Here is a 26,343-nt window from a genome sequence, read left to right on the forward strand (position 1 = left end):
TCACTGAAGATTCCAAAGTTTCTCTGATTTCTGCCCAGTGGACAGACCACAGCCACGTCTACTTCAGCTGCACAGATGAATGTCGGATACAAAACACAAGAGGAATAAAAAAAATATATATTTCTATGTTATTTAGATATTCCCAGTTGACATAAAAGCATATGAGGAGCTGCTTTTCAGTTTAGATGATGAAATGACGCCACCGTGTGGCAATGCAACGTGTGTGATTGGAAAATATGAACAGTGGGAAACGCTGACGCAGCAAAACAAACCGACAGCTGCATGTTTCACAGCAGAATTTGATCATTTGAATTTTATGTTTTGTATAATTTTTACACATAAAATTGAAAATAAATAAAGGTTTATAGTTCCCTATATGTGTTTGTATCATGTGATTATTAAAACTTCAATGTGAATCTTCAAAGGAAATCCTAATCAGTGATGAAGACTATTTCATTATTCATAATGAATAGCCAGAGGTGTTCAATGTGCTGTGAAGTCCCACCACAACTGTAACTCCACAAAGAGTCTGTTAACTAGGACTTTGTAATATGAGTGTTTACAGCAAATGGCATCCAGTCACATTGTATATAAATGATCTTTATTTCAACAGTGGTTTTTTTTTATATTATGTACATATTAGATACTTATAATTCATTGTATATAACAGATGTCTATTTCTATTGTATTTCTAGTTATACTGCCCTTATTGTGTGTTCTTTTATTACTTTCAATTGACTTTTAACTCGGCATTTGTATGGACAGCAAGAAAGAATTTCATCTCTTGTCAGGAAACAGCCAATGGGAGATATTTGGTAACTGATTTTAACAGCAATCTAGCAAATGTGTTATCTGCCAAATGTTCATTCATTCATTCATTCATTCATTCATTTACTCATTCATGCATTCATTGCTTAGTTTGTGAAAACCACCACTCTGCAGTTCCTGATAAAGTTCCTATAAAAAATATAAACATAATTGTTTTCTCATTTCTCATTTTTATACGGCCCATGACATAAATTCCCTAATAAAAGTGTGTAAAATGCCCAGAAATGTTCATTTTATGTCACTATAATTTCTTTATAGATTTATTGATTTTGTAGAAAACTGTTTAAGAGGCATATTAAATGTATGCCTAACAAACTACAGCTAATCATTTTGAGAATGAGGCTTTAAAATTAAGGATAAGTTCACTACGATTGTTTTACTTTTATTCAATTTTATTTGGCCATTATAATCACGTGGGTGTGTGTGTGTATGGGCACGAGGCGGCACGGACACTCCACAATCAAACGAATGACTAAAGTGTTTTGACCGGCGAAAATCTCGCGAGACTTAGCGCCAGTACAATGCGTGGACTAGACTGGAGACACTGTGGTCCTGTCGTGCTCAGCCGGCTCATCATCACCGGACTGACCGACGGACACACGAGAGACCGGGGACATTCAGGCAGGACAAAACCGGAGACATGGAGCTCATCGGCCCGGTAAGACTGAACATAAATGGACATTTAATGCCCTCCCACAGATGTATATGGAATCTGTGATTATGTATGTGTCGTGTGGAAATGTAACGGGAACAGAGCCAGGCTTTATTCCATGATGATGATGATGGTGATGATGATGATGATGAAGGTTTGTAGGGAGAGAAGAAAGCAGAGGAAGCAGTTTTGTCCTCTATTGTTGGCTGTAAAAGGACAGTGAGTGTTCGCATGAGAATGGGACAGTGTCCTGCGCGGGCAGGCAGCCGGTGAATGGACACATTGTAACCTGTGAACTGAATAAATTCATGCCAACGACGGGGAGGAGAAGGAGGAGGAGGAGGAGGAGGAGGTGGTGAGTCCCCTTTCCTCTGCTTTTCCTCTGCTTTAAGACGTAATCTAAAAACTGACTGCAGAATCACAGCCACAATTCACCCTCCTCCTCCTCCTCCTTTTTCCTTTTGCGCGTGTGTGTGGTTACAAGCGCGTGCTGAGACAGGAGAGGGTTAAAGGGATAGTTCAGGGTGTTGTTGTTTTTTGTAGTATGGTTGTATGAGGTAGTCTTGTTGTGTCAGTGTATCGTGTACAGTCCAACACGCTGCCTGTATGAGAGGGAGATGATTTTGAATAAATTTCATATATTATCACAGTGATTGCGATGATTTTTGACAGGAATTGCAGATCTGTCAGAAACAAAGATGTTCTCTTCAGTCTGTAGAATAAGATGTGTATAGATCCAGACAATAATTAACGTAAAATTATAGTTTGACACAAATTTTGGCTTTAAAGAAATATCAAGTATTGCGATTTCGATAAAATTTCGATTCATTGTTCAGCCTATAAAAGTGTGTGGTTTGTGTGGTGTTCTGATGTGAAAACATTGTAAAAATCAGTTGCATTTGCTGTGTTTTGAACATTTTTCAATTAGCACTTTTCTGGTCCTTGTTGATCAATCGAAGCCCTTTAACCCTGCAGTTTTGCCATTCATTCACTCACTCACACCCATGCATACATGAATCTATATACATATATCTATATTTTCTATCACACATCTATGAAACCCATGATTCACACACCGACTGCCTCCACAGCTGCCTGCAGTCATTTCAGGTAACAGGGACACATCAGGGGATCAAACCCCCAACCATGCTGTTTGAAGATGTCCAAAGAGTTTCCTCAACATATTTGCACACTGAATACTGCATGTGTTACCATGTGGCAGATCAGCTGTTTGGGTTATATTTTCAAAGGGCTGCCTGCATGCCAGCCTCATAACCACTGAAAGTGTTTACATTTTTCTTTTTGGGGGGCATTTTTTTTGGACAAGGAAGGAAAACATATCCCCACTTCAAAAAACCTGAACTATCCCTTTTAATGAATGCCTGTGTCTCAGAATAGACTCATCTAGTCCACGTGGAGTTTGGATTTAAAAAGCACCACAGAGAAACCAATCATTTTCTCTGTCAAAATAATATGAGCTGTGCGTGTGTTGTGCTGTTAGCCCAGGCTGTTGATGTTTTTATGGGGCAATAAAGTGTTTAAACCTTGCAGCAGGCACAGGACTGTAGCTGCTTCCACCCCCCACCCCACACACACACACACACATTTGTTCACATCTCTGTGACAGCTGAGTGCCTCCGGGTGGGGGCAGAGGTTCCCACGGCCTCAAGCAACTTGGTGTTGGTCAAAAACACAACCAGCACAGTGTGTATATATACTGCCACTAACTGTATATTATCACATAATAAAAAGTATAATTATCAACCACATCATTGGTTGATAATGTCCCATTTTTAATTATTGTTGTTAATAATCGGCAAATTATGACAAATGTTGTTCTTATAGACTTGAATAATGTTTTTAAGTCACAAATCTAGAAATTTCCCAAACCTCAGAATCTCCTCAAATATTTTTTTAATCTGGAATGGGGTTTTTTTTGTCTTCTTTTGAAATATGCTAATTGTGGCCATTTTGGACCTTTTATAAAATGTTGGGAAATACCTTGTTTCTTCTTCTGAAACTTTTTTTTATTATTGTCACATATATAATGCCAAAGAGACTAACATAACACTTTAAAGGATGCAATGGAGGAAAATGCATGTGTCCTGTTCCATTTGTCCCAGTCCATTCCGTTTCATCTGGGCTTGTTTTTACTTGATTTTGTTCCAGTTGAGGTATTTTATTTTGAAACCGCCCCATGTTATGGTCTGTGAAAACAATCGTTGCATGCTCTCCTTGCAAACAATGCCGGAGGTGCACACAGGAGGAGGCAGTGGGAATTGTGTGGTGCAGATGCCTCGCTGGCCACTTGTCATGTGAATTCCACATTGTTTCCTCTGCTTTTTTTTCCCCTCTCTTACTTGCATAAATTGGAGGTACTACATTCCAACCTCTCAGCCTTGTTTGAAAAACCTACTGAGTGTTTTCTACCAGGAGAAATTAAAGACCTAAACAATCTTAGTTACTGGCATGAATGCTTTAATGTACAATTGATTCATCACATTTATAAGCTCATCATATTCTTTATGTTTGTAACAATACATTTACTAGAGTAAATGTACACAAAGATCACAAGGGTTCTGTATATTTTAGGTTTTGTACCATAAAACTTCTCACTCATGTTGTTACTTCACTCAGGCAGAAAAAGAGAAAGAGGGATTTTTGTAATATTTCCTGTTTCTTTCAGTTGCGACCGACAAACGAGAAGTGTCTCCTTCCGTGATTGACGAGCCACCATGGAGTTGAGATGTCCCCTTCCTCTTTTCTTCACCAATCACGGTTCTAGATCTGTTATGACCATGGGTATATGGCGTGGGCTTCGAGTGGCGTTCATCTTGGGCTCTTTGTTTATGATTCTGCTGATCATCGTCTACTGGGACGACGTCGGGGGCTTCAACTTGTATCCGCTGCAGGACCCCAAACGATGTTACCCTCAGTCTGGTTCTTGCCCTCGGGTGACAACAGGCCTGTCCTTTTCTACATCCACCACCGGAGCCAAGACCAGTTCTTCCCTCACCATCCCAACCACAACTTCTAGCACAAAACTCATCCCAGAGAAGAGGAGAGGAGCAGCTGGAGATGAAACACAGGAGAAAGAAGATCAGCAGGAGCAGAAGGAGGTGGAGAAAACAAGAGGGGATGAGGAGGAGGAAAGGATTTATGTTGACGATGGAGAACAGGAGGCGAGGAAGCAGAGGATCATGGATGTTTGTTCAGGAAAGGACGCCGTGGAATTTCCTGGAAGGACTCTGGCATTTGAGCAGATCTCCATCAGGGAACTGGATCACCTGATTGTGGATGACACACACCAGATTATCTACTGTTATGTTCCCAAGGTACAGATGGCTGTTGTGCATGCTTGTATTTGTGTAACAATTGGTAGTGTGGTGGTGTGCATGGAGAACAAAATCACATCTCCTTGTTTTTCCATCTAATATTTTGAAATTTGAAACTTAAAAGAGACCTTTTGCCTGGGATTGGCACTAACGAGTCCCACGAAACTCATGAGTGAGTGATTTAAAAGAGAGAGCAACTGAACTGCAGTTGTAAAGGCTGATAGAATGGGTAGAACACCTATAGTTTTAAAGCATTACAAAGCAGATTAAAAGATGATAAATTGGCCAATATCCCCAAATGTAAAAAAAAAAATGTCACAACATTCAAAGAAAATGTGCATTTAAAATATTCAGACATAACAATACACAAAACTGATATTTACGAGGTTTACTGAATACATTTTGTACCTCCTCTAAACTCAACATGCTGTGAACCCAAGCAGAAGTAATGCAATTTATGCTTAAGTGCAACTCAGACCCTGCATTCCTCACACAAGCTCTCATGTACTGGAGTTTGTTTTTGTTTGTTGTTTTAAACCAGGGGTCTGCAACCTGTGGCTCTAGAGTCACATGTGACTCTTCTGCTCCTCTGCAGTGGCGCTCTGTAGCTTTGGGGGAAAAAAAAGGTTATTTTTTTTTATTTTCATTTCAAGTAAAGCCATTCCTGACGCTTTAATGAAGTAATATATACATGAAGACATTTGGAGTCCTGTCTGTGTTTGGATCCACATACTTATGCCAGGCAGCTTATCTCAAGTATGAACTACATACAAATGTGAGTAAATCACATATGTACACATTTTTTTCCCTTAAACGAGCAAATGTCCACTGACCCATACTTTGTGCTAGGCGTGATACTTGCCAGTATAGCGACTGCATGCATGTGGAGCCGCTAAGCAGCGATGCACGTGTCCACATGACAGAGCCATTGTTGCCATTGTCATTGTAAATGTGTTATCGGAGCCGATTAATCAGCTAAAACAATTGAATCAAAACACATTGTGATATTCACGTAGTATCTTTTGTCTTTCTTTCTTTCTTCCTCTGTCCATCGCTGCTTTCCGTTCAGGTGGCGTGCACCAACTGGAAGAGAGTGATGGTGGTTTTGTCTCAGTCCCTGATTTCGCCTGACTCAGGAAAACCTTACACTGACCCGGAGGCTCTGCCTCCAGACATCGTACACAACTCCTCGCTTTACCTCACCTTCGCCAAGTAAGACACACAAACACACACGGACAGGAATGGTACATGTTAAGTAAACAGGTGTATTGTTGGGATGTAATAATGGAAGACGTATTACGATATAATGTTGTAAATGTGGTATTACTTTTTGCTTCCAAAGTTTCCAAATTAAAAGTATACAAATTGGCACATTAAGCAACATTTAACTCTGTCATGGTTGAGCAAACCGATGGGAAATGCATGTCTACATTTACAAATAATAATTATTATTAGATCTGTCAAACAATTAAAAATGATTGTGGCAGAGTACACATTTCACAATTAAAATGGCCCCAATAAAGGATAATTATTCTATTTTCTGCCAAATAATGACCTAGATTTTTCACACTGGACCTTTACATCATCACATGCATCAAACTACACACAGTAACCATATGGTTGCATCATGTTAATGTCAAAAGTGGGTGAGCTAATTAGCTGCTACACAATTTAAATTAACAGCACAAAGGTTAAAGGGTGATGGATTTAAACGATAAACACAAGATTTGGGCATTAAATATCAATAACTTGTGAAAACAACCTGTACTTACATTGTCTCATCGATGCACAACGACACAACAAAGGGCCTCACATTACTGCTGCTTCACTCAGTCACAGAGACACCCTAAACACTGAACAGACAATTATGTAGCTCTGTATTACTGACTTTGTCCAGCAGGAGGCACTGTTAGGTTTTCTAACAATGATCAACAGTATTTACTATGTAAAATAACTATGCTTGTCCATCCAGTATTACCATTTTATATATCAATAGGTATAAGTGAGTCACTTTAATGTCCCTTAAGTTTCCCCAGTGGTAGAAAAACAACTACCAATAAACTGTTATGCATTCTTCTTTTCATTTTATCAGGTTCATTTAAATGGGTGTTTAGTTTTCTGTGAAACTCTAAATGCTGTCGAATAAAGTGTTTTTTATATTTATACAATTTTATTTGCATGCAGAAATGACAAAGCGTCCTTTTTAACATATGAAAAGTGGGTATCCTTTTTCATTAGTGCTACAGTAACGCTTGTACACAGAGTTACACCTACACTGTTTGACACGTTATCCGGGAGCTCAAGTAATTATTTACCAAGGTGACACAAGAAAGGAGAGACTGGAAATGATAGGCGGAGCTGGTGCAGCAGCACACACAGACCTTTCTCTCCCTCTGCCTGTGTTTATGAGTGTCTAAACATGTTATTGTTATATGTTATTTTCCTCTAAAGAACAGATTTTTAGGATTACTTTTACGTTATTGTTGTTTTCAGTGCCACAGGAAACTTTGTACATCCTGAATTTGAATGCAAACTAAGAAATACATTCAACACCATGTCCCTCATGATGTTTTGTACATATGTTCATGTGCACTTTACTAGGTTTTGGCGCCGTTATGGTTCGCTGTCCCGTCACCTGATGGCACTTAAGCTTCAGCACTACACCAAGTTTCTGTTTGTGCGAGATCCTTTTGTGCGTCTCATCTCTGCCTTCAGGAACAAGTTTGGAAGGTCTGTGTCATGGTGCTGAGAATAAGTTTGTGCGTGTTCACAATTTCTGCGCAGAGCCAGAATCTGTGAATATTGAACAATTGAAGTCTGCTTTTTTTGTGTGTTTCAAGGCCCAACAAGGACTTCTACACGTACTTTGGCTCCGTGATTCTGCGTCGTTATGGTAACGTCTCTGGGAGTTTGCCAGAAAAGGCAGCTGAGGCGTTTGCTGCTGGAATTAAACCGACATTTGAGCAATTTATCAGATACCTGCTGGATCCAGAGACAGAGAAAGAGAATATCTTCAATGAACACTGGCGACAGGTATTTGTCACTTATTCCCCAATAGACGTCAATTTTCAACAATCTGGTTTCTTACGGCCAGAGTGTAGTGCTGTTATTCACACATGGTATTAAAAAGCTTCTTGTAACCACATATGATTGTATCTAGCTTTGCTGGCCCTTCATTTAAATACACAATAACGCCAGACTCATTAATGTTTTTAATGAGTCTGGCTGTACAAATGTGTGCATAGATGAATGATTCGTGGAACAATACTGTGAAAGTACCACAGGTCAGAGAATGTCACCTTTGAATGTGTTTATTTTTGATTGGAAATGAGGACACATACTTTTAGTATGGGTTCAGAACATTCAAACCTGTACTTAGGACTGTTCACATGTGATTGGATCAACTAGGGCAAAGATTAATACCAGTTCTGAATGGGGTCTTGATAGAGTTGGATTTTGTAAGATTAAAAAATGTATCAGTACATCAATAAATATTTAAAAAGTGTTTGTTTCTTTTAGGTGTATCGGTTGTGCCACCCATGCCAGATCAAGTATGACTTCATTGGACAACTAGAAACCCTGGAAAATGATTCAGATAAACTTCTGAAGCTCTTGAAGTTGGACCACCTACTCCACTTCCCTTTAGGGGCTCGAAACCAAACTGCTGCCAGCTGGGAAAGAGACTGGTTTGCACAGATTCCCCTAACAATGAGGAAACAACTGTACAAGCTGTATGAAGCGGACTTTAAGCTGTTTGGTTATCCCAAACCTGAGGGCATTCTTCATGAGTAACCCATACAGAGCCAAAGGCCTGGGCACTGCACTGTGTGTAGCGCCCACACCTCATTTACCTGCCTTAAAAGACAAGTCTATGATGCTGTTTGTTTCATTTGTTTTGTACCGACATCAAGCGACAGAAGTGCCTGCCAGTATTTTATATTTGTCTTTGTTTCATATCTAAAGCACACTCACGTACAAGCTACTGTACATTATCCCAGTCTGTTTCCCCACGTAAAGGCACTTTGAATAGTATTTTATAACTTTTGGGAAGCAATTGGGAAAAGACTTGGGCTAATGTTAGCTGTTATCTTTGATGGGAAATACTGTATGCTGCAATAAAAGAAATGGTGTTTCAAAATAATGTATTTTCCTTTTCTAATTTAATTTTTCTGTGACCGGTTCTTCCTTCATACTCTAAATGTTTGCAGCTGTCTTTACTGGCTTTATGCCTTTGTGAGTTGTGCTGTGAAACAAATCAATTCCTGTGTGCAGGGAACACGAGAACGAAACTGCAACAATTTGCCATAAACTAAAATGTATAGTGATGTAGAGCAGGGGACTCAAATGACCTGGGGGCCACTGAGCATCTTGTCTGGTCAGTCAGGGCTGGTCAAGTGAAAAAAAGTCAAACCTTTTGAGAAAAAGCAACTGTTTAGTAGGGGTGGGAGATAAGAGCTTACAATTATTTCATGAATTATATCACAGATTTCAAAATAAAAGTTTGTTTTGATAATGGAATGATATTGAGTGAACAAATAAATCTCTAAATAAAAGCATATTTACAAAAATAACTCATTATAACTTGTTATTAAAAGGTGGGCCACATGGAATCAATTGGGGTTTTAAAGTGCACATGCAGTTTAAAACTTTCAAAGTTAAAATAATTATGAGTGAAAGGTCAAATACTGAGTTGATATCATGGGGAATGAAAAGCAAGCAACACATACTACATGTCTGTGTCAAAAACTCTACTTTTATAAACTATACAAAAAATATACAGCTGTTAGCCACAATATTAAAACTGGTGACTGGTTTTTACTTTCCTCTAGTTTCTGACTAAAATAGATATGTGTTTGAGATACAATTCAACACTTAATTGACAGTTTTACCTTATATTTAACTGTCTCTTTTGACTCATGAGGTCCTAAATTACTGTACCTTTAGCATGATATTTATCAATATCAACTTCTGTAATTTGAGAATTGTAATGATGATAATCTTTTTGCCATATTGCCCAGGCCTAATGATAACTACAACTACAATGGTACAAACTAATTCTTCGTTTTGTGTGAAAGTGAAATGCTCACTCTAGCTGCCTTTGTTGTCATTTGGGCAACTGTAAAAACATGGCAGGTGAGGATGGCGGCCTCCGTAAACCAAGGCACGTATATAACATTTGTGTGGTAACTTGGTTCCACAAAGTAAGGAACAATCTTACTTTTCTGTTTATTCAGGAAAATAGCAAACACCCGTTGTGCACTGGGGATTACATGATCACTTCATACCTTTTAACATATACATATTTATGTACTATCGCATAACATCAAAGGTCCTCAATAACTAGTGATAACATCAAAGGTCCACAGTACTACAATTTTAATTAAGTGATTGTACACTTATACAAACTCACTTTTTGGTAGTATACACCTGTTCTTACCAGAAAGCACCCAAATATAACACAGTGGACACATTACTGATGCGGCTCAGACTGGCTTTACTCCAGTCTAACACAATTCTACCCCTGAAATGTGAATGTGTAGTGCGTGTACACTACAGTAATTTAAAGTAAACATAGTTCAAATTGTATTTTTTTAAAAAGATGTGAAAGTATCACCACTGAAATAGGAACTGTGCATGATTCAAACACAAAGTGAACAATAGATAATGACGCTCTCCACCACTTTCTATTGCACAAAGAGACGCTCATGCTGCTTTAGCCACTGTCCTGCTGTTTCCTTCCACGTGTTCCAGCAGCTTCCACCGCTCCTCCCCTTCTGGCCCGAGCCTCTGCGCTCATTGGCTGAGCCGCTTGTCGCTGAACGCGAGAACGGGGAAGAAGATCCTCCCCCGCCCACTTCGCTGTTTGACAGTTCGGCGGTGACGTCACCGATTCCGTCCCAACACGGAAACACAGGACAGTGGCAACAACTCGCAATCGCGTTGCTGTTATTATGGATTTAAAGCGCTACTACTAGTTTACATGCCACCGTGTTTGGTAGCTGTCAGCGCGACGTTTGACTGCCGGTGTTACGTTTCTGACCGATGGACGCCCGCGCTGGAAGTGGAGAGAGCTTTAGTTCAATAGAGTTAGTCGTGTTTGTCCACAGCCATGAAACATAGTGTTTTGGGGGTCATGGGGGCACTGGGCCGCCTGCTGCTCACTCTTCTCCTGCTGTCCTGGGATGGGAAATTCTTTCAGGTAAACTTTGACTTCACCGTATTACTGTTTATGTGGTTGTTGTTGTTGTTGTTGTTGAGTGTCTTGCTACTTTCGCGGAACTCACACCGCAAATGGCTTCCTGCTGCGCTTCTGTGTCTATTTCAGGATCGAGTTAAGTTGCCATGACATGATATGACTTTTAGTGTTAGTGTGTGAGTGAGTGAGTGAGTGAGTGTGTTTCTGTGGTGTGCTTGTGTGTGTGGGTGTGTGAGAGAGCGCCACAGCCTCGGTATAAAAGTGACAGTTAATATTCGTTGTTTTGAAATGTCTCAATCACAGTAAAAGGCACCATATGAGCACACGGTGATGCTCAGTGACCTCAAAAAGGCACAGCGCGACTTACAGACGCACTAAAATGATAACAAAGGGACACACTACACGAGAAGGTGATGCTAAACGGTAACACACAAAATGACCACATGTGCAGAGAATACAAATGAACGTTGTGTAAAGACAAACTTTTACTACAAAGGGTCATAAAATGAACCAAAACATACAACATACTAAAACAGTACATGGAAAATTCCCATAAAGAAACACAAATTGGTGTGTATAGATGTGCACATACGTCTAGACTCAGTGTTTGCCCTGGTGTGCTTGTACCACAGAGTGCTCTTCTTCTCTGCAGTGCCAGTTGCCATTCTTTGGTGGGTAAATATGGGAGCGGTAAACACACACACAGAAACACTCACAGTCTCACTGTTTGCAAGGGGAGAAAGGACATCCTGGTAAACGAGGAACAGTGTGATTATTAGTGCAAAGCTGAAAATGAACCCTTCACAGACCTGACACGCCTCCTCACTTGCACACACCCTTACACACATTCATCTTGGATACATGGATACATCTCTCTCTCTCTCTCTCTCTCTCTCTTTCTTTCAGGTTGGAGGGGTCAGGTCAGTCACCCTCCCAGAGTCCCTCCTGTTCATCTCGACACTGGACGGCAGTCTGCATGCTGTCTCCAAACAGTCAGGAGACATCAAGTGGACCCTGAGAGAAGGTTCCTTGACACACATACACACATTAGGGCTCCAGACTGATTTTTGCATTGGTTGCACTGATGCACCCACATTTTTCAATGTGTGCCACCTTCAGTGACACAATTTTAAGGGTTGTTTTTTTTTTCACCCATATGCATTCACACTTGATTATATGATTATAAACAAGTGTAAGGTGAAATGTTTGTCGTCATTAGAAGTACAAAAACACACATGCACACAATAAATGGTGACATTGTTTCATTGGTTAGATCAACAGGGAACATCCTGGCTGTTAGGGCTACATGCAAACACACAATAAATTAAATTAATGGCAATAACTACTAACTAACTCTTTTGAAAATATGAAACCACTATACTATATAATACTAATATACTACTATAGCGGAGAAGAAAAATACCATGAACATTGTTTTTTATCTTATTGTTTGAAGAGAAGGGTCAGACAAATCACATACATGCAACAGTTCTTTCCTAATATTTACTTTCATTCTTATACCTCTGACAAAACTGTGTTTTTAATTGTTTCAGACCCCATCATCCAAGTGCCTGTCTACCTCACAGAGTGAGTAGCTTTACACATGCACACACATACATTAGGTCTAGATATCAATAGTCTGTTTTTGGCTTCTTGGCAATACAGTAGGTATTGAAAAGTACAGCAGGTCCAGAGCAAATGTCATCAGATTTGTTGTCATTACTTTAAACTGATAATTTTTCAATATTTTATTTCATTAAAGCTACTAATTTTATACAACATACAAATTGTTTTGAAGAAAAGTATGTTGCTGTGCTATCTTAAGAAAGTTTGCAGCTTCACTTTGCTGTTAGACAAGTGTAAAACAGACAGGTGAGTGTTTTACATACATAGTGACACATACTTCAGTTTCCTGTTGGAAAAGTCCAACTGCAAGATACAGCAGCAAATACACTCTTAAGAAAACATACCGTGCATTTAAGCTGGCATACATTTTGTTTGGTCAGTCCTTTGTTAAATACCAGCATGTGCCTGTCTGCCCCAGGTGCTTCTCAGCACAGGCAGTACACAGAGCGCAGTCAGCTGAATGCAAGATACTGATAAATAGGGTTTGAACATAATAAAACCTGAATGGAAACCTCTTGAAAATCACCCTGAAAAAAGGTTCTCACACTTTGGCATAGGCTACTATTAATTAAGAAGCTGGAGTGACTTTAACATAAACATTGAATCAATAGAGGTATGTGTGGACTGATGAGGAAATATTACTACAACCATAGATGGAAGCAGCAACAACGTGCTTTTTCGTCCCATGCGTTTTTCAACTTGCTTGGCATATGATCAAGTTTCACCTTTTTATCCTTCTGTTGTGACCCAGACCTTTACACAATTAAGTAACATCACTGATACCCAGACCTTGGTGAACTAACTCCCACTATTTTCTTAACGGCAATGGAGTGAATGTGTAAACGTGCCTTCACTTAAACCACACAAAACCATGTCTGGACTGGAACCTTTGTTACATGCTGTTCCTTATCTTTCAGTCAGTAACTGTCTAATAAACCCCCCCCAAAATATATAATTATATAGTAAATTGAAAACAGTCTACCAATGAACACATACAGTGTAAATGGATCATTGTACTCATATGCATGTTGTTTTTGTAGGCCAGGTTTTCTCCCAGACCCCAATGATGGCAGTTTATATATACTGGGTGGAAAGCACAAGGAAGGCCTAATGGTGAGGAACAGAACAGGGCGTGTGATTGTGTGTCAGTTTGTGTGTTTGTTTGTACTATTTGACTCCATTGTGTGGATGTATCTACAGAAATTGCCTTTTACCATCCCGGAGCTGGTTCAGTCAGCTCCCTGCCGGAGCTCTGATGGTGTTCTCTACACAGGTGAGCCATTGTGTTTTTGTATGTGTGTGGTGGGGGTGGGCGCATGTTTGTAAGAATATGTGGACAGCATAGTACGCACTGTCTGTCTTTCTGCTGTGATGCTTGTCGGAGCAGCAGGGTCTAAATATTTGACGTACGTTGCTGTGGCCTGTGCATAACGTCTTGTCTTTCTGTGGCAATGCAGGTAAAAAGCAGGACATGTGGTTTGTTGTGGATCCTGAGACAGGTGAGAAGCAAACCAGTTTGACCACCTCCTCCTCCGAATCCATCTGCCCCAACACTCCTCTGCTCTATATAGGACGCACAGGTATGTCACACGATTAGACAGATACACACAGGTTCACAGGGCCGTTTGCCCTCATTGCTCCCAGTCTAATATCTAGTAACTTTGTGCCTGTTTGCTTTCCAGAATATGTTGTTACCATGTTTGACACCAAGACACGCCAGTTGCGATGGAACGCTACCTACAATGATTACTCTGCTCCACCTTATGATGAAAAGCAAGACTACAGTACGTCTCTATACACACAGTCTGATATAATCCTATAGGATAATAATGTGATCAGAAACTGCATGAAATGAGGAAACCTATCCACCAAGTCCACCTATTATACCTATCAAATTCACATCTTAACTTTTATTATGTCAGTCTTTTTTTTTTTGTATTTAACTGCTATTTCTAAGACCTAGTAGTTTTTTATCTGGTAGAGATCTAGATTAAAGGAATATTTCAGGTTTTGTTAAGAGGGTGTACATGATATATGCGTGTGTATGTATATATATATGTATATATATATATATATATATATATATATATATATGTGCCGAAAAGTAATCTAATGCCTTTATCTGTGGCATGCTTTTATTGTGAAATGCAGTTACTGTAGGTCCACATATATTTGGACAAAGACACACATTTCGTCCTTTTGCCTCTGCACACCACCACAATGAATTTTATATGAAACATCAATCAATGTGTGATTAAAGTGTAGACTCTCAGCTTTATTTTGAGGAAATGAACAAAAGAATGCCATTATAAGCCTTTTTAGACATTATTGTCCATTTTCAGGGGCTCAGAAGTAATGGGATTTGAGTTGTTTCTGCAGAAAAACCAGATAAGTGGCTTCACACTGAAGAATCCTGGCACTTTATTGAGTACAGAGGAGCCTTTAGTGCATCGAAAAGTGCTTGTGGAAGGCATTAGTAGATCCACAATAAACTGTGATCCAGTCCACTTAAAGATTTGAAAATGGGCAATAACATTCTTGGAATTACTGGCAACCAGTGAAGAAACTTTAAAAATATGGTGGAGTGGGCAGATTTTTTTGTCTTACATATTGAATAAGTTGCAGGTGCCTCACGGTCTCATTGGAAAGTCCTGTCATCACCTTTAGTCTTGTTCTAGTTGTGTTGAAGTCCTTGACTTTTGTTATGTTCTTCAAGATGATAAAATGCTGATTTTGTTAATCGACTGTTAAACCTAGGTTTTAAAAGGCTTTTTTTTAGGTGAGTGGCATCTGACAGTCTCTCATCTTTATTGGCAAATAAAATAAACATTTTATTTCTTTGTTCAGAGTCAGGACGCTTTGAGTCATCCAGTCTTAAAACTACTGTACTGCTGTGTATAGGCTTTCATTGAGACCAAAGCAAAGTCGTTTCTGCCAGTATGGAAAACCACTGAATGTATTCAACATATAGTGTACAAAATGTAATTGATTTTGTTTCACCATATAAGTGGATCAATGAATGGACAGTGTGAAGAACAAGAGCTTTACCACTAAACCTAAAACGTCATATGATAAGTGAAAATGATGTTGTCCAGCTCGTCTGACACTGACCTGCGCTACCTGTTTTCCCTCTAGAAATGGCCCATCTTGTGTCGAGTGGTGACGGTCTTGTTGTGACCGTGGACAGAGAGACAGGTAGGCAGTGGTGTGTGCTTTCCTCTATGTGAATAAGAGATTCAAGATTCAAGATTTCTTTATTGTCATACCAACACACATTAAGACATGAGGTCAGAACGAAATTTCAGTCTCTCCAGAACCCGGTCAGCCCAGCAATAAAAGAAAGAAAGAAGAAAAGAAGAACCAAGAATACATTGTTACCTTAATGTGTGCTTTTACATAATCTCCCTGGTAACACTTTCGACCTCATAGGTGACGTCCTGTGGAGTCAGAACTACGGCTCGCCTGTTGCGGGAGTCTACCTGTATTCTGGTGACTCACTAAGACACGCCCCCCACCTGTCCCTCGCCATGGAAACGCTGCGCTTCCTCACCTTTTCCTCTGCCACCGATCAGACGGACACACACTCCACTTTGAAATGGAGCTATCAGTTTGTGAAGGAGCAGGCAAGAGCACAAACACAACTTGTGTAAGAGGAAACATTTTACTTTCACAAACACACTCTCGCCACATCAATACACTACAATAGAAGCTTTGTATGTTGGTGTGTATTTCTGTAATGAGAAAACTTTCAGAAAGCACAAACCATGCCCACAGTTCAGACTTTATTGATGCAGATACTTGTATAAATATTGGTTATAGGTTACTGATTCTAATTAAAACTCTTATTTATACTTTTGTTAGTGCAGCTGGGAGGCTAAATGAAGGTAGCAGCAGCAGAAACGTTAGCTTTTTCTTAATATTGGCTTAATTAGCAGTCAAACGTGCTGTGCTGCCGCACGTTATAGAGTGTTATGTAAGTGTTTCGTGGGGTTGAGAGAGTTACCTGTTTACTTGCAACTATGATTTTACACATGATTCAGGTTGCTAAGTTTAGCACAGCGAGCCCAATCTTAGTAGCACTGATCCGCCACCATGAGTGGAAAAAATGACACAGTGAAATGTCACACTTAATCGTCATGGGATGGCTGGAAAGTGGATAGTAGTGCATAGTATTTTAGTGGTGTTGTTTGTCCAGGCACAATATTTTAGGATTGACCAATGACAGACCATTGAGTGACTTGAATGTTCTTTAGCTAAGGATGTTTCTCTCTCCTGAAGGCCCACTCTCTATGTTGGAAAATTGGACTCTCATCTCTACGCTTCCACTTCCCTTGTCCACCACGGAGTCTCATTAGTGGTGAGTTGGAAAATTAAATACATCTGAAATCACACTCATTTTCCTTGAACATCCACATTGATATTGGTGTTCCCTATTGCCATATCAGACCAATAATATTGAAATAACGGAGAGTAAAAGACTGATGACCGTTGCGGTGATATTAAATTGGTGTGCCTCTGGTTCTGGCAGCCTCGGGGTCTCACCCTGGCTCGGATTGAAGGTCCAGTGACGTCTGGAGTGACGGTCAGAGAGCGAGGGGAGTGTGAGATTACTCCGTCCACTGATGTGCGCTATCCACCAGGGAGCACCATCAGCCGGAAGAACCACTGGCTGCTGATAGGTAGGTAGACACAATAGCCATGATATGCAAACCTGTATGCAATTTTTCAGAAAACAACAGCTTCTAAGGGTTAAAGTTTGAAGTATTAATGTGACTTATCCTAACTCTTGAACAATAGCACAACCCTGACTCTTAAACCTGGAGTAGAACTCTAAAAAAGGTCTATTACACCAGGTTTATTTGCTATTATATAAGACACACTTTCAGTCATATCATTTCAATCCAAATATTACATTACATTACATTACATGTCATTTAGCAGACGCTTTTATCCAAAGCGACTTACAAAAGTGCATTTAAACATTTGGGTACAAATAAGAGCTAGAAGTAAGTAAGAGCTTCAAGTAGAACAAACTATGAAGTGCTAGTCATAAGTGCGATGTACAAGTTTTTTTTTTTGTTGTTTGTCGTCTTAGTCGAGGTAGAGTCGGAATAAGTGTGTTTTTAGTCGGCGTCGGAAGATGTGGAGGCTTTCAGCTGTCCGGATGTCGATGGGGAGATCGTTCCACCATTTGGGAGCGAGGACAGTGAACAGTCTCGAGTTCTGCGAGTGCCTCTGCGATCCTCTCAGTGAGGGGGCAGCGAGCCGGTTTGTCGATGCAGAGCGGAGTGGGCGGGCTGGGGTGTAGGTTTTGATCATGTCCTGGATGTAGGCTGGACCGGATCCGTTTGTAGCATGGAACGCAAGCACTAGAGTCTTGAAGCGGATGCGAGCAGCTACAGGAAGCCAGTGAAGGGAGCGGAGGAGGGGTGTAGTGTGGGAGAATTTTGGTAAGTTGAAGACCAGTCGAGCTGCTGCATTCTGGATGAGTTGCAGAGGTCGTATGGCGCATGCAGGAAGACCAGCCAGGAGGGAGTTGCAGTAATCCAAGCGTGAGATGACAAGAGCCTGGACCAGAACCTGTGCCGCCTTCTGGGTTAGAAGAGGCAGAATCCTTCGGATGTTGTGCAACATGTATCTGCAAGATCTAGCTGTTGCAGCAATGTTGGCAGTGAGGGAGAGATGGTCGTCAAGTGTCAAATATAAATGATCACAGATTTTGACAGACATGACAACAACAACAACACTTTTGCACAACATTGAACAAACCACTGGTTTTAATGTTATGACTGATTAGTGCATGTTATTGTAGATGCGTTTACACAAATTGAGTTTGTAGTGATGGATAATGTTTTCATTGAATAATGTATAGGAAATACTCAGCAAAATCAGGCCAATCGTTTGCATAAATATAAAAGTATGAATATTTAGAGTAGATGTTCTAAACCAGGAAACTTATTAAAAACTATAACTCTTAGAGGAAATTGCTGCAAAGTTCCCTCAGGACTAAAACATCGCTCTCACAGCTCTTTACTCTTTATCATATCTGTCTTTGCGTTTCAGGCCATCATGAGATCCCGCCTGTCGCACACACCACCATGTTGAGGGATTTCCCAGTCTCCCTGCAGCATTCTGGTGAGGCAGTCATTCCCCCTCGTCCTCCCGGCTCTTCTGCCTCCACTGTCTCCCCTAGCTCCTACAACCAGCAACGATATGTGAGTCACACCCCAGCTTCACACCAGAGAGTCAGTAAATTACTGAAATGATATCGGGCAGTTATTCTCTCTTATTAGGCTATTACTCTCAGTTATAGCCTGCTTAACGCTGTTCCAGAGAACCAAGAATTGATGTAATAAAACACTAAATGTCCCTTTAACAGCCGCATTGATCGCAAACTGCTTTACATGAAATGAAGCAGACGAACACGATTTAGAACACTTCCTCATCATGTCTCCCCTGTTGTGTCCTTGTGCTCTTCAGTTTGGGACAGTTGCTGGTAGCCATGGCGACAGTAATGCGAACAGAGGAGGGGTGGACGGGCGAACAACAGGACAGGCTTCAAGGCCGGTCACTGTGCTGCCCGTGTACTTGACACAGGATCGTCTGACTCTGGCTGTTTTGACGCTGCTGGTGGGAGGATGGTTGGCCTTCATACTCACGTACCCCGGTGTGAGTTTGTCTTTCTCATGTCCGTCTGTGTGAAATGTACAGCCTGCGTTTCGAAGTCAGAAACAGTCAGATATCCTATAGTTTTATTTTGGAAATTTCTGGAAATATTTGCAAAGAAGTCTGACAACAACTGAGTTAAATGAGAGGATTGATGTCATTCACGGGCCATCCAGCTAAAGTCAAATCCTCCTCCCAGCTCCTCACTATCAAACCCATGATATCCATGTGAAAATTGAGGGGTTAATGACAAATTATGATTTTACATGGTTTCATTCCTTAATATGAGCATATTTTCCCAGCTGATTTATGGCTTCTAACTTCTTTAAATAGTTGAATATATGAAGTCTAAAAACCTGTTAAGGTTCTCAGACATTTCTGGGATTTCAATATTAGTCACCATATCTTAAATGTAAATGTAAGAAAAGTTCATTTCCTTTTACACCTTGTTACAACTACATTATGCCTGTCACAGGCATAATGTAGTTGTTTAGCTATTTGATTTCACATTTGTTTTGGTACATGCGATTAAGCCACGAGACAACGGTGTAGACATTTCCCTGGAACGGACCAAAGCTCTTTGACATTCACAGAAGTTGGGGTGGAAAAAATGTTTCATTTAACCCCTGTCTTTTAGTTCACCTTCCTGTTTACAGAGAGTTGAGATGAGTCTTTGTCATTTTTTCCAGCGTGCAGCGCAGCAGCTGAAAGCTCAAAGGCAACTGGAGGAGGCTTTTGAGTCTCATCTCCAGCGCATGCAGACAAACATGCAGACGAACGTTCAAACACTGATCTCGGCTTCTTCAGACACAAACCTTTCCACTGACACTAACCACTCCAGTGGTAAGCGGCGTGATTACATTTGGGTCAGATATTCAAATATTGCTTTATTTGAAAAGTGGAGATGCATTCATACATGTACACATTTCTATATTCAGACTCTAGACCTGTATCTGTTGACCCTCCATCTGGTACTGATACTCACAGCAGCAGCCCCACAGATGGTGACAGAAATGGGCTCAAACCTACAGCAGGTAATGTTTTCATTTACGGCTGCAACTGAGAAAATAATCCAATCATTAATCATTGGTTTGGTCCAGAAAATGTCAGAAAATGTTGAAAGCTTTCCAAACCTATACATGATCAGGTTCTCAAAGTCTTATTTTGTATACAAACCAAAGTGATTCAGTTTAAATGATTTCTTTGTTATGTGGACCAAAGAAAGCAGAAAATATGCACATTTAGGAAGCAAAATGTTTTAAAAACACTCAACCGATTCATCAATGAGCAGAATAGTAAACGATTAATGTAATAATCGATTGATAATTGATCTGAGTTTGTGTTTTTGTAAACTCATTGTTTTTCGGATGATATTATTATTCATTTCTCTGTGCTTCGCAGAAGGAAACAACGAGGAGGTGCAGGTGGGAAAAATCTCCTTTGCTTCGTCTGATGTCCTTGGACACGGCACAGCAGGAACGTTTGTCTTCAGGTATGAGATAATAATGTGTGTTTTTTTAATGCGTCACAGTGCTGCTTCCATGGTTAATAGCAGTGGCCTTATACAGTTAACTATAATAGTGAATTTACTGCAAAATGAAGTTCAAATTGTAAGAGTAAGTGGTGAGACTGCTGTTTGTATCAAACAGAGAAGTCCTCCTTTCCACCCTCTGTTTCACAAGCATGTCAGGAACCCTGTACCAGAACCCTGTACCGGAACCTGAAATGCACAGTCTGAGTTTGTCTGTTCTGGCTGCTGCTGTAAAAACATAGCAGTGCAAGATGGTAGCCTTTTACAAAGGAAGGACCTTTACAAAGGAAGGCCTTAAGTACATTTTAAATAAGTTTTCCATGATTTGTAATTAGTGTGTAATTAATGTAGTACTCTTCTGATGTTAATTTCAAGACTGAGAACAGAGCTTGGGGGGAAAAAAAGCTTGTAAATAAAAGCTGGAATGACTTTCAAAAGGACTTGGAAATGTCTGAACTGATCACCCTGGGGGAAATTGAATCATTTTTAATGGACAGAGAAAAGCATTCTCTTGATAGATGTTGCTGCTGTAATTGAGTTTTAATGAGTGACTGGTTTGTTTGTGTTATGGTGGTTGTCTTCTGTATGTTTATATGTGTGTGTATACAATGCTTTTCTCTGTCCATATATATATATATATATATATATATATATATATATATACATATATATATATGTGTGTGTGTGTGTGTCAGTAGTGACAAAAAGCAAAACTGTGTCTATTTAAATTGCTGCAACATTAATTTTCTTGTTAAAATAGTTGATTATTTCCACTGTCATGTCATGTCAGAGACACACAAACTGCACATGATACTGTGTTTCATGTGTTTCTAATGTTTTCCATTTGTGACATCAGGGGTAAATTTGACGGGCGGCATGTCGCGGTGAAGCGGATCCTGCCCGAGTGTTTTGAGGTGGCGGAGCGAGAAGTGCAGCTCCTGCGAGAGTCCGACACTCACCCGAACGTCATCCGATACTTCTGCACAGAGCGAGACCACCTCTTCACGTACATCGCGATCGAGCTGTGCACTGCCACCCTGCAACAGGTCAGTGTTTGTACCATCAGTGTTGCACTGTTTTCTACTGTTTTCAGCACTTTATCACATTATGTGTCTGTATTCTCTGCAGTATGTGGAGGATCCTTCTTGCTTTCCTGAGCTGAATCCTATAACTCTACTGGAACAGACCATGTGTGGCCTTTCACACCTCCACTCACTCAACATAGGTGTGAGATACACATCCAGGAAATAACATATATCCAAGTACACACTCATGATTCACTACAACTCTCCCTCTTCTTTCCTTTTAGTCCATCGTGACCTGAAACCTAGAAACATCCTCCTGTCTGGTCCAAGTGTGCTGGGTCAGATCCGAGCTCTCATCTCCGACTTTGGACTCTGTAAGAAGATCCCAGACGGCCGCTGCAGCTTCTCGTTGCGCTCAGGAATACCAGGAACTGAAGGGTGGATAGCTCCTGAAGTACTACGAGAAACACCTGGAAATAAACCAGTAAGAAGCATATAACAGGGCAGAGTGGTAGTCTGTGACCCTCTGAACTCAAGGATGTCGTGTTTTTGGTGCCATTTGTTTGTTTGTTTGTTCACAAAAACTACTGGAACATGGTGGGAGCGTGGGATGAAGGCTAAGTAAGGAGATTTATACTGAATCTTTATTTTTTTTACACTACAAATAAAACATTTGATGTTTTATTTGTAGTTGTGGATAGGAAAATAAAAATACATTAACATCCTTGCATTTTAATTTGGTAAAAATGTAAAAGAAGGGGATTGAGAATGCCTCGCTCCACGGCAAGTTTGGTGCTAATTGGTTCAGTACTTTTTGTGTAAGTCGCCGTGTGAATGTGAGCGTGAAGATTCTCTGTGCTTAAGGAAAACTACCATTCTTTCATTTTCATCGATAAAGAAAACCAAAATCAGCACATTAGACCTCTCCAGTGACTCCTTCATCATATCAGCTAAACTCAACAGTTTATTTTATTTATTCGTTTATTTATTTCGACCTACTCATCACGTTTTGTTTGTTCTTTCTTCAGACAGCAGCAGTGGATGTGTTCTCAGCCGGCTGTGTTTTTTACTACGTGGTCAGCAGGGGGCAACACCCGTTTGGTGACGCACTGCGACGACAGATCAACATCCTGTCAGGAGAATATTCGCTCCCATTTTTTATGGAGGACATGCATGGTGAGGGCAAGATTTATTGTATTAAGTGTAGGACTGCAACGATTATTCAATAAATCAATTATTAACCCATTACTAAATTAACCGCCAACTATTTTGATCAGCAATTAATTGGTTTGAGTGTTTCTTTTAATAATTAAAACAAGCTTCCAGATTTTTCAGCTTCTTAAATGTTAATATTTTTTGGTTTCTTTACTCCATTTAAATAAATAAGATGTTATAATTTCCAGGTTTGTTAAACACTGATCAACATTTTTCAACATCTGACATTTTACAGAAACAAAAAAGAATTCAGTTAATCAAGAAACAAATGAACAGATTGATCAATTATGGAAATATTTGTTAGTTGCAGCCCTAAACAAGTATACACTTGTATTTTTACAGTTGTATCTTTACAGTTAAAGAATTAAAACATCAGGAAGCATTATTTCTGGATGTCCAATGAAGGTCCATGATGAAAATAATGTCTAAATGTGTCGTGTGTTCCGTCTTAATTAATGGATGAATTAAAAGTGATTTACCTGAAAGCAATATTTGCATCTCTGGTAAAACAGATGACTTCATAGCCAGGGATCTGATTGAGCAAATGATCAGCGCTGAGGCCGAGTCACGCCCCTCCACCGCCTGTGTGCTGAAACATCCTTTCTTCTGGAGTCCAGAGAAGCAGCTGCTCTTTTTCCAGGTGCGTTTTTCTAAGGACTTTGTTTATTAGCTTTTTCTTTTTCTAGTCTTCTCAGACTCCAGAAACATTTGATTGTGTGTATGTGTCTGTGCAAAGGACGTGAGCGATCGCATAGAGAAGGAACCACCAGACAGTCCCGTTGTGGTCAGACTGGAGACTGCAGGAAGAGCTGTGGTCCGAACCAACTGGAGGATGCACATCACTGTGCCTCTACAAACAGGTATTCACGCTCATGATTCCACACTAAATCCTCCTGTTTTTCAGGATTTTCAAAAAAGCCATTGATGCTTGGTAATCTTTTTTTTGGTCTTATGTACATTCCAGACTTGCGTCGTTTCAGGACGTATAAAGGAAACTCCGTTCGAGATCTGCTGAGAGCCATGAGAAATAAGGTCAGGTGACGTGTGCATTCTCAGTTTAAAGGGATAATGTTTTTTGTGCAATTGTGCAGATTTCTGACACATGAGTGCAACACATGCACCCCCTGACACTTGAAAACCAGTGGGAGACACAGTCGCTTGCTTTCAGTGAAAACATGGCTGCCAGTAGCAACACCGGGAAAAACTGATTTTAGCCTCATCTATACTTAATAAATGTATGATACCTTAAAAATATGTTTGCCAGTTTATATTGCGATTAGACAGCCTGTTTTGTAAATTGCTCACTCTAGAAAATCTGTCATTTTTACATCACGACACACAGGAGTTGTTAAGCTACTAAATGTGTTGTCTTGGGACTTCAGTATTCAAACGGCGTTGTTTGGATTTTAGTGACACACATTTACAGAATGAAGCAGCAGAAGATCAGCAGCCCCTGTGTCCCTGTGAGATAAAAACACAGACTTCCTCTATGGACTTTGGAAAGTGAGCGATTTTACAAACGTTTCCTGTAGAAATAGGCTGTCTAATATTATATTACTATATATTATGGAGATATTGTAACTCAAGCAGGCGTTGGTGTCTCAAGCTGGTTCTCAGTGCAGTCGGCACTGAATAAGTGTTATTGCCTGAAGCAAACGCATCATAAAAAGTCTGAACCATCATTTAATTTGACATAAACAGACACACTGCAACACATGCACTCTTGTTTTCACCCCGCTTTATAGAAACATCACTACCACGAGTTGCCACCGGAGGTGCAGGAGACTCTCGGCGAGCTGCCCGACGGCTTCGTCTGCTACTTTACCTCCCGGTTTCCGCGGTTACTGATGCACACACACGCTGCTCTGCACATCTGTGCCCACGAGAGACTATTTCATCCCTACTATCTGACCCCGAGCTCCAAATAACCCTCAGCACTCCGCCCTCTAAATGCATTAACGCACACATCCTTCAGGTGTACTCTTTGGTGAGCAATGGAAATCCCTAATATTGCCATGTTATTGCTTTTGTAAAGCCCATACTGTTTTTATGAGGGAAGATATGGACTTGTTAAATAGTTTTTTATAAACCTTGAATTGTTTTATAGATCAACTTTAATTTTATGCAGCATTTTCTAGCACAGGAGGTAAATTTAACGACATAGAATGTGTATACCCCCAAAGTCAGAATATAATAACAATAATAATAATAATGATAAAATGTAATCATTTGATGCAATAACCAAATATCTTCATTCAGTTGAATGTGATTTTTACTGTTCAGTCCACTTTAAGACAAAGTCAGCTGTTTTCACTCATGAAGCCAAGTGCAATATTTAATATAAAAGACCAAAAAGTGCCACAAAGTGAATCACTGGATCGAAATTAAACACTTTCACTAAAATGCGTACAGTAAATTGTGACACTGACAAGGACAGGGTTCTAACCCTCTCTCCTGTATATCATATTTTTCCTTCATCGTCTTTATTTTTCATTAGTGGATAGTTTAAGTTTATAAGAAAATCTGTGGGGACAGATTTTCTTATCCGTTTTCTTAGGACTTATTTTATAAAGATTCACGTGTATTTGAAATAAATAATGTGCACTATTTGTTTGCACGCCGAGTGTCAAACTCTACCTTTGCAACCAATACAATCTGATAATAGATTAAATACAACTTTCCACAGCGTTGAAAACCTAATTTAAGAAGAAATATTTACTCTTGCTGTTGGTTTTTATTGTTATGTCGTTTGTTTGCGTTCATGTCACCTTTACTGCACTGCACTGCTAAAAGATAATAGTCGAATATCACTGGCACTGCAGAGACACGGGAAAATGTTGTTGTCGTTATTGTGTCGGGGCAGCACTACAAATCTGTATGCTACATTTTAAGCTACAGACGTGTGTCATAGTGTCATTTTCGACAGAAATGCAGTATGTTTCACTGGATCACCACCCCTGAATGTCAATATTTAAGCTTTTACTGAAACTATGCCTCACGACATGATACTGAGTAGTCAGAGAGAGTCAAGGAATCTCCTCCTCGGAACGACTGGATGAAGGTTTGTGTACAGTTCTGCCGTGGAATATTTGATGAAGAATAAATCTTTTGTACTTTTTTTCTTTTTTTGAATGAGTGAATTAAACTGATGCTTTGGGTGTGCCAAAGAATGACATAAATCGTAAGTGTGGTGTTGAGTTTGTAAAGATCAAATGTAACCTGTGGTTTAAGATGCTAAGTCAAGATTACAATTATGGTTACCAAAAGAA

At 40.0% G+C, this 26,343-nt stretch overlaps 2 protein-coding genes across 2 annotated transcripts; both read left to right on the forward strand.

Annotated features, from left to right (window-relative positions):
* The first annotated feature begins 1,364 nt into the window (after positions 1-1,364).
* On the forward strand, positions 1,365-8,956 carry LOC122770447 (carbohydrate sulfotransferase 12-like). Its single transcript, XM_044027309.1, has 6 exons — positions 1,365-1,486; positions 4,167-4,815; positions 5,885-6,027; positions 7,417-7,545; positions 7,656-7,848; positions 8,335-8,956. Exons 2-6 carry the CDS (start codon positions 4,216-4,218, stop codon positions 8,605-8,607), a joined length of 1,338 nt encoding a protein of 445 aa, XP_043883244.1. The 5' UTR covers positions 1,365-1,486; positions 4,167-4,215; the 3' UTR covers positions 8,608-8,956.
* A 1,737-nt stretch (positions 8,957-10,693) lies between these two features.
* Positions 10,694-26,253, forward strand: ern2 (endoplasmic reticulum to nucleus signaling 2). Its single transcript, XM_044028972.1, has 24 exons — positions 10,694-11,014; positions 11,918-12,035; positions 12,565-12,598; positions 13,678-13,750; positions 13,838-13,910; positions 14,095-14,217; positions 14,320-14,421; positions 15,773-15,832; positions 16,067-16,283; positions 16,916-16,994; positions 17,166-17,316; positions 18,701-18,852; positions 19,118-19,306; positions 19,993-20,146; positions 20,242-20,337; positions 20,705-20,795; positions 21,691-21,880; positions 21,963-22,059; positions 22,144-22,343; positions 22,888-23,035; positions 23,587-23,714; positions 23,811-23,934; positions 24,039-24,106; positions 24,820-26,253. The coding sequence occupies exons 1-24, from the start codon at positions 10,925-10,927 to the stop codon at positions 25,000-25,002; spliced, it is 2,940 nt and encodes a 979-aa protein (XP_043884907.1). The 5' UTR covers positions 10,694-10,924; the 3' UTR covers positions 25,003-26,253.
* Positions 26,254-26,343: the final 90 nt, after the last annotated feature.

This window comes from Solea senegalensis, linkage group LG6 (assembly GCF_019176455.1).
Source record: "Solea senegalensis isolate Sse05_10M linkage group LG6, IFAPA_SoseM_1, whole genome shotgun sequence".
NCBI classification, from domain to species: domain Eukaryota; kingdom Metazoa; phylum Chordata; class Actinopteri; order Pleuronectiformes; family Soleidae; genus Solea; species Solea senegalensis.

Coding starts and splice junctions, on each gene's coding strand:
- ern2 (XM_044028972.1), top strand. CDS start 10,925: ATGAAACATAGTGTTTTGGGGGTCATGGGGGCACTGGGCCGCCTGCTG. Junction 12,036..12,564: donor CAAGTGGACCCTGAGAGAAG/GTTCCTTGACAC, acceptor TAATTGTTTCAG/ACCCCATCATCCAAGTGCCT. Junction 21,881..21,962: donor GCACTGCCACCCTGCAACAG/GTCAGTGTTTGT, acceptor TATTCTCTGCAG/TATGTGGAGGATCCTTCTTG.
- LOC122770447 (XM_044027309.1), top strand. CDS start 4,216: ATGGAGTTGAGATGTCCCCTTCCTCTTTTCTTCACCAATCACGGTTCT. Junction 4,816..5,884: donor TCTACTGTTATGTTCCCAAG/GTACAGATGGCT, acceptor CTTTCCGTTCAG/GTGGCGTGCACCAACTGGAA. Junction 6,028..7,416: donor CTTTACCTCACCTTCGCCAA/GTAAGACACACA, acceptor GCACTTTACTAG/GTTTTGGCGCCGTTATGGTT.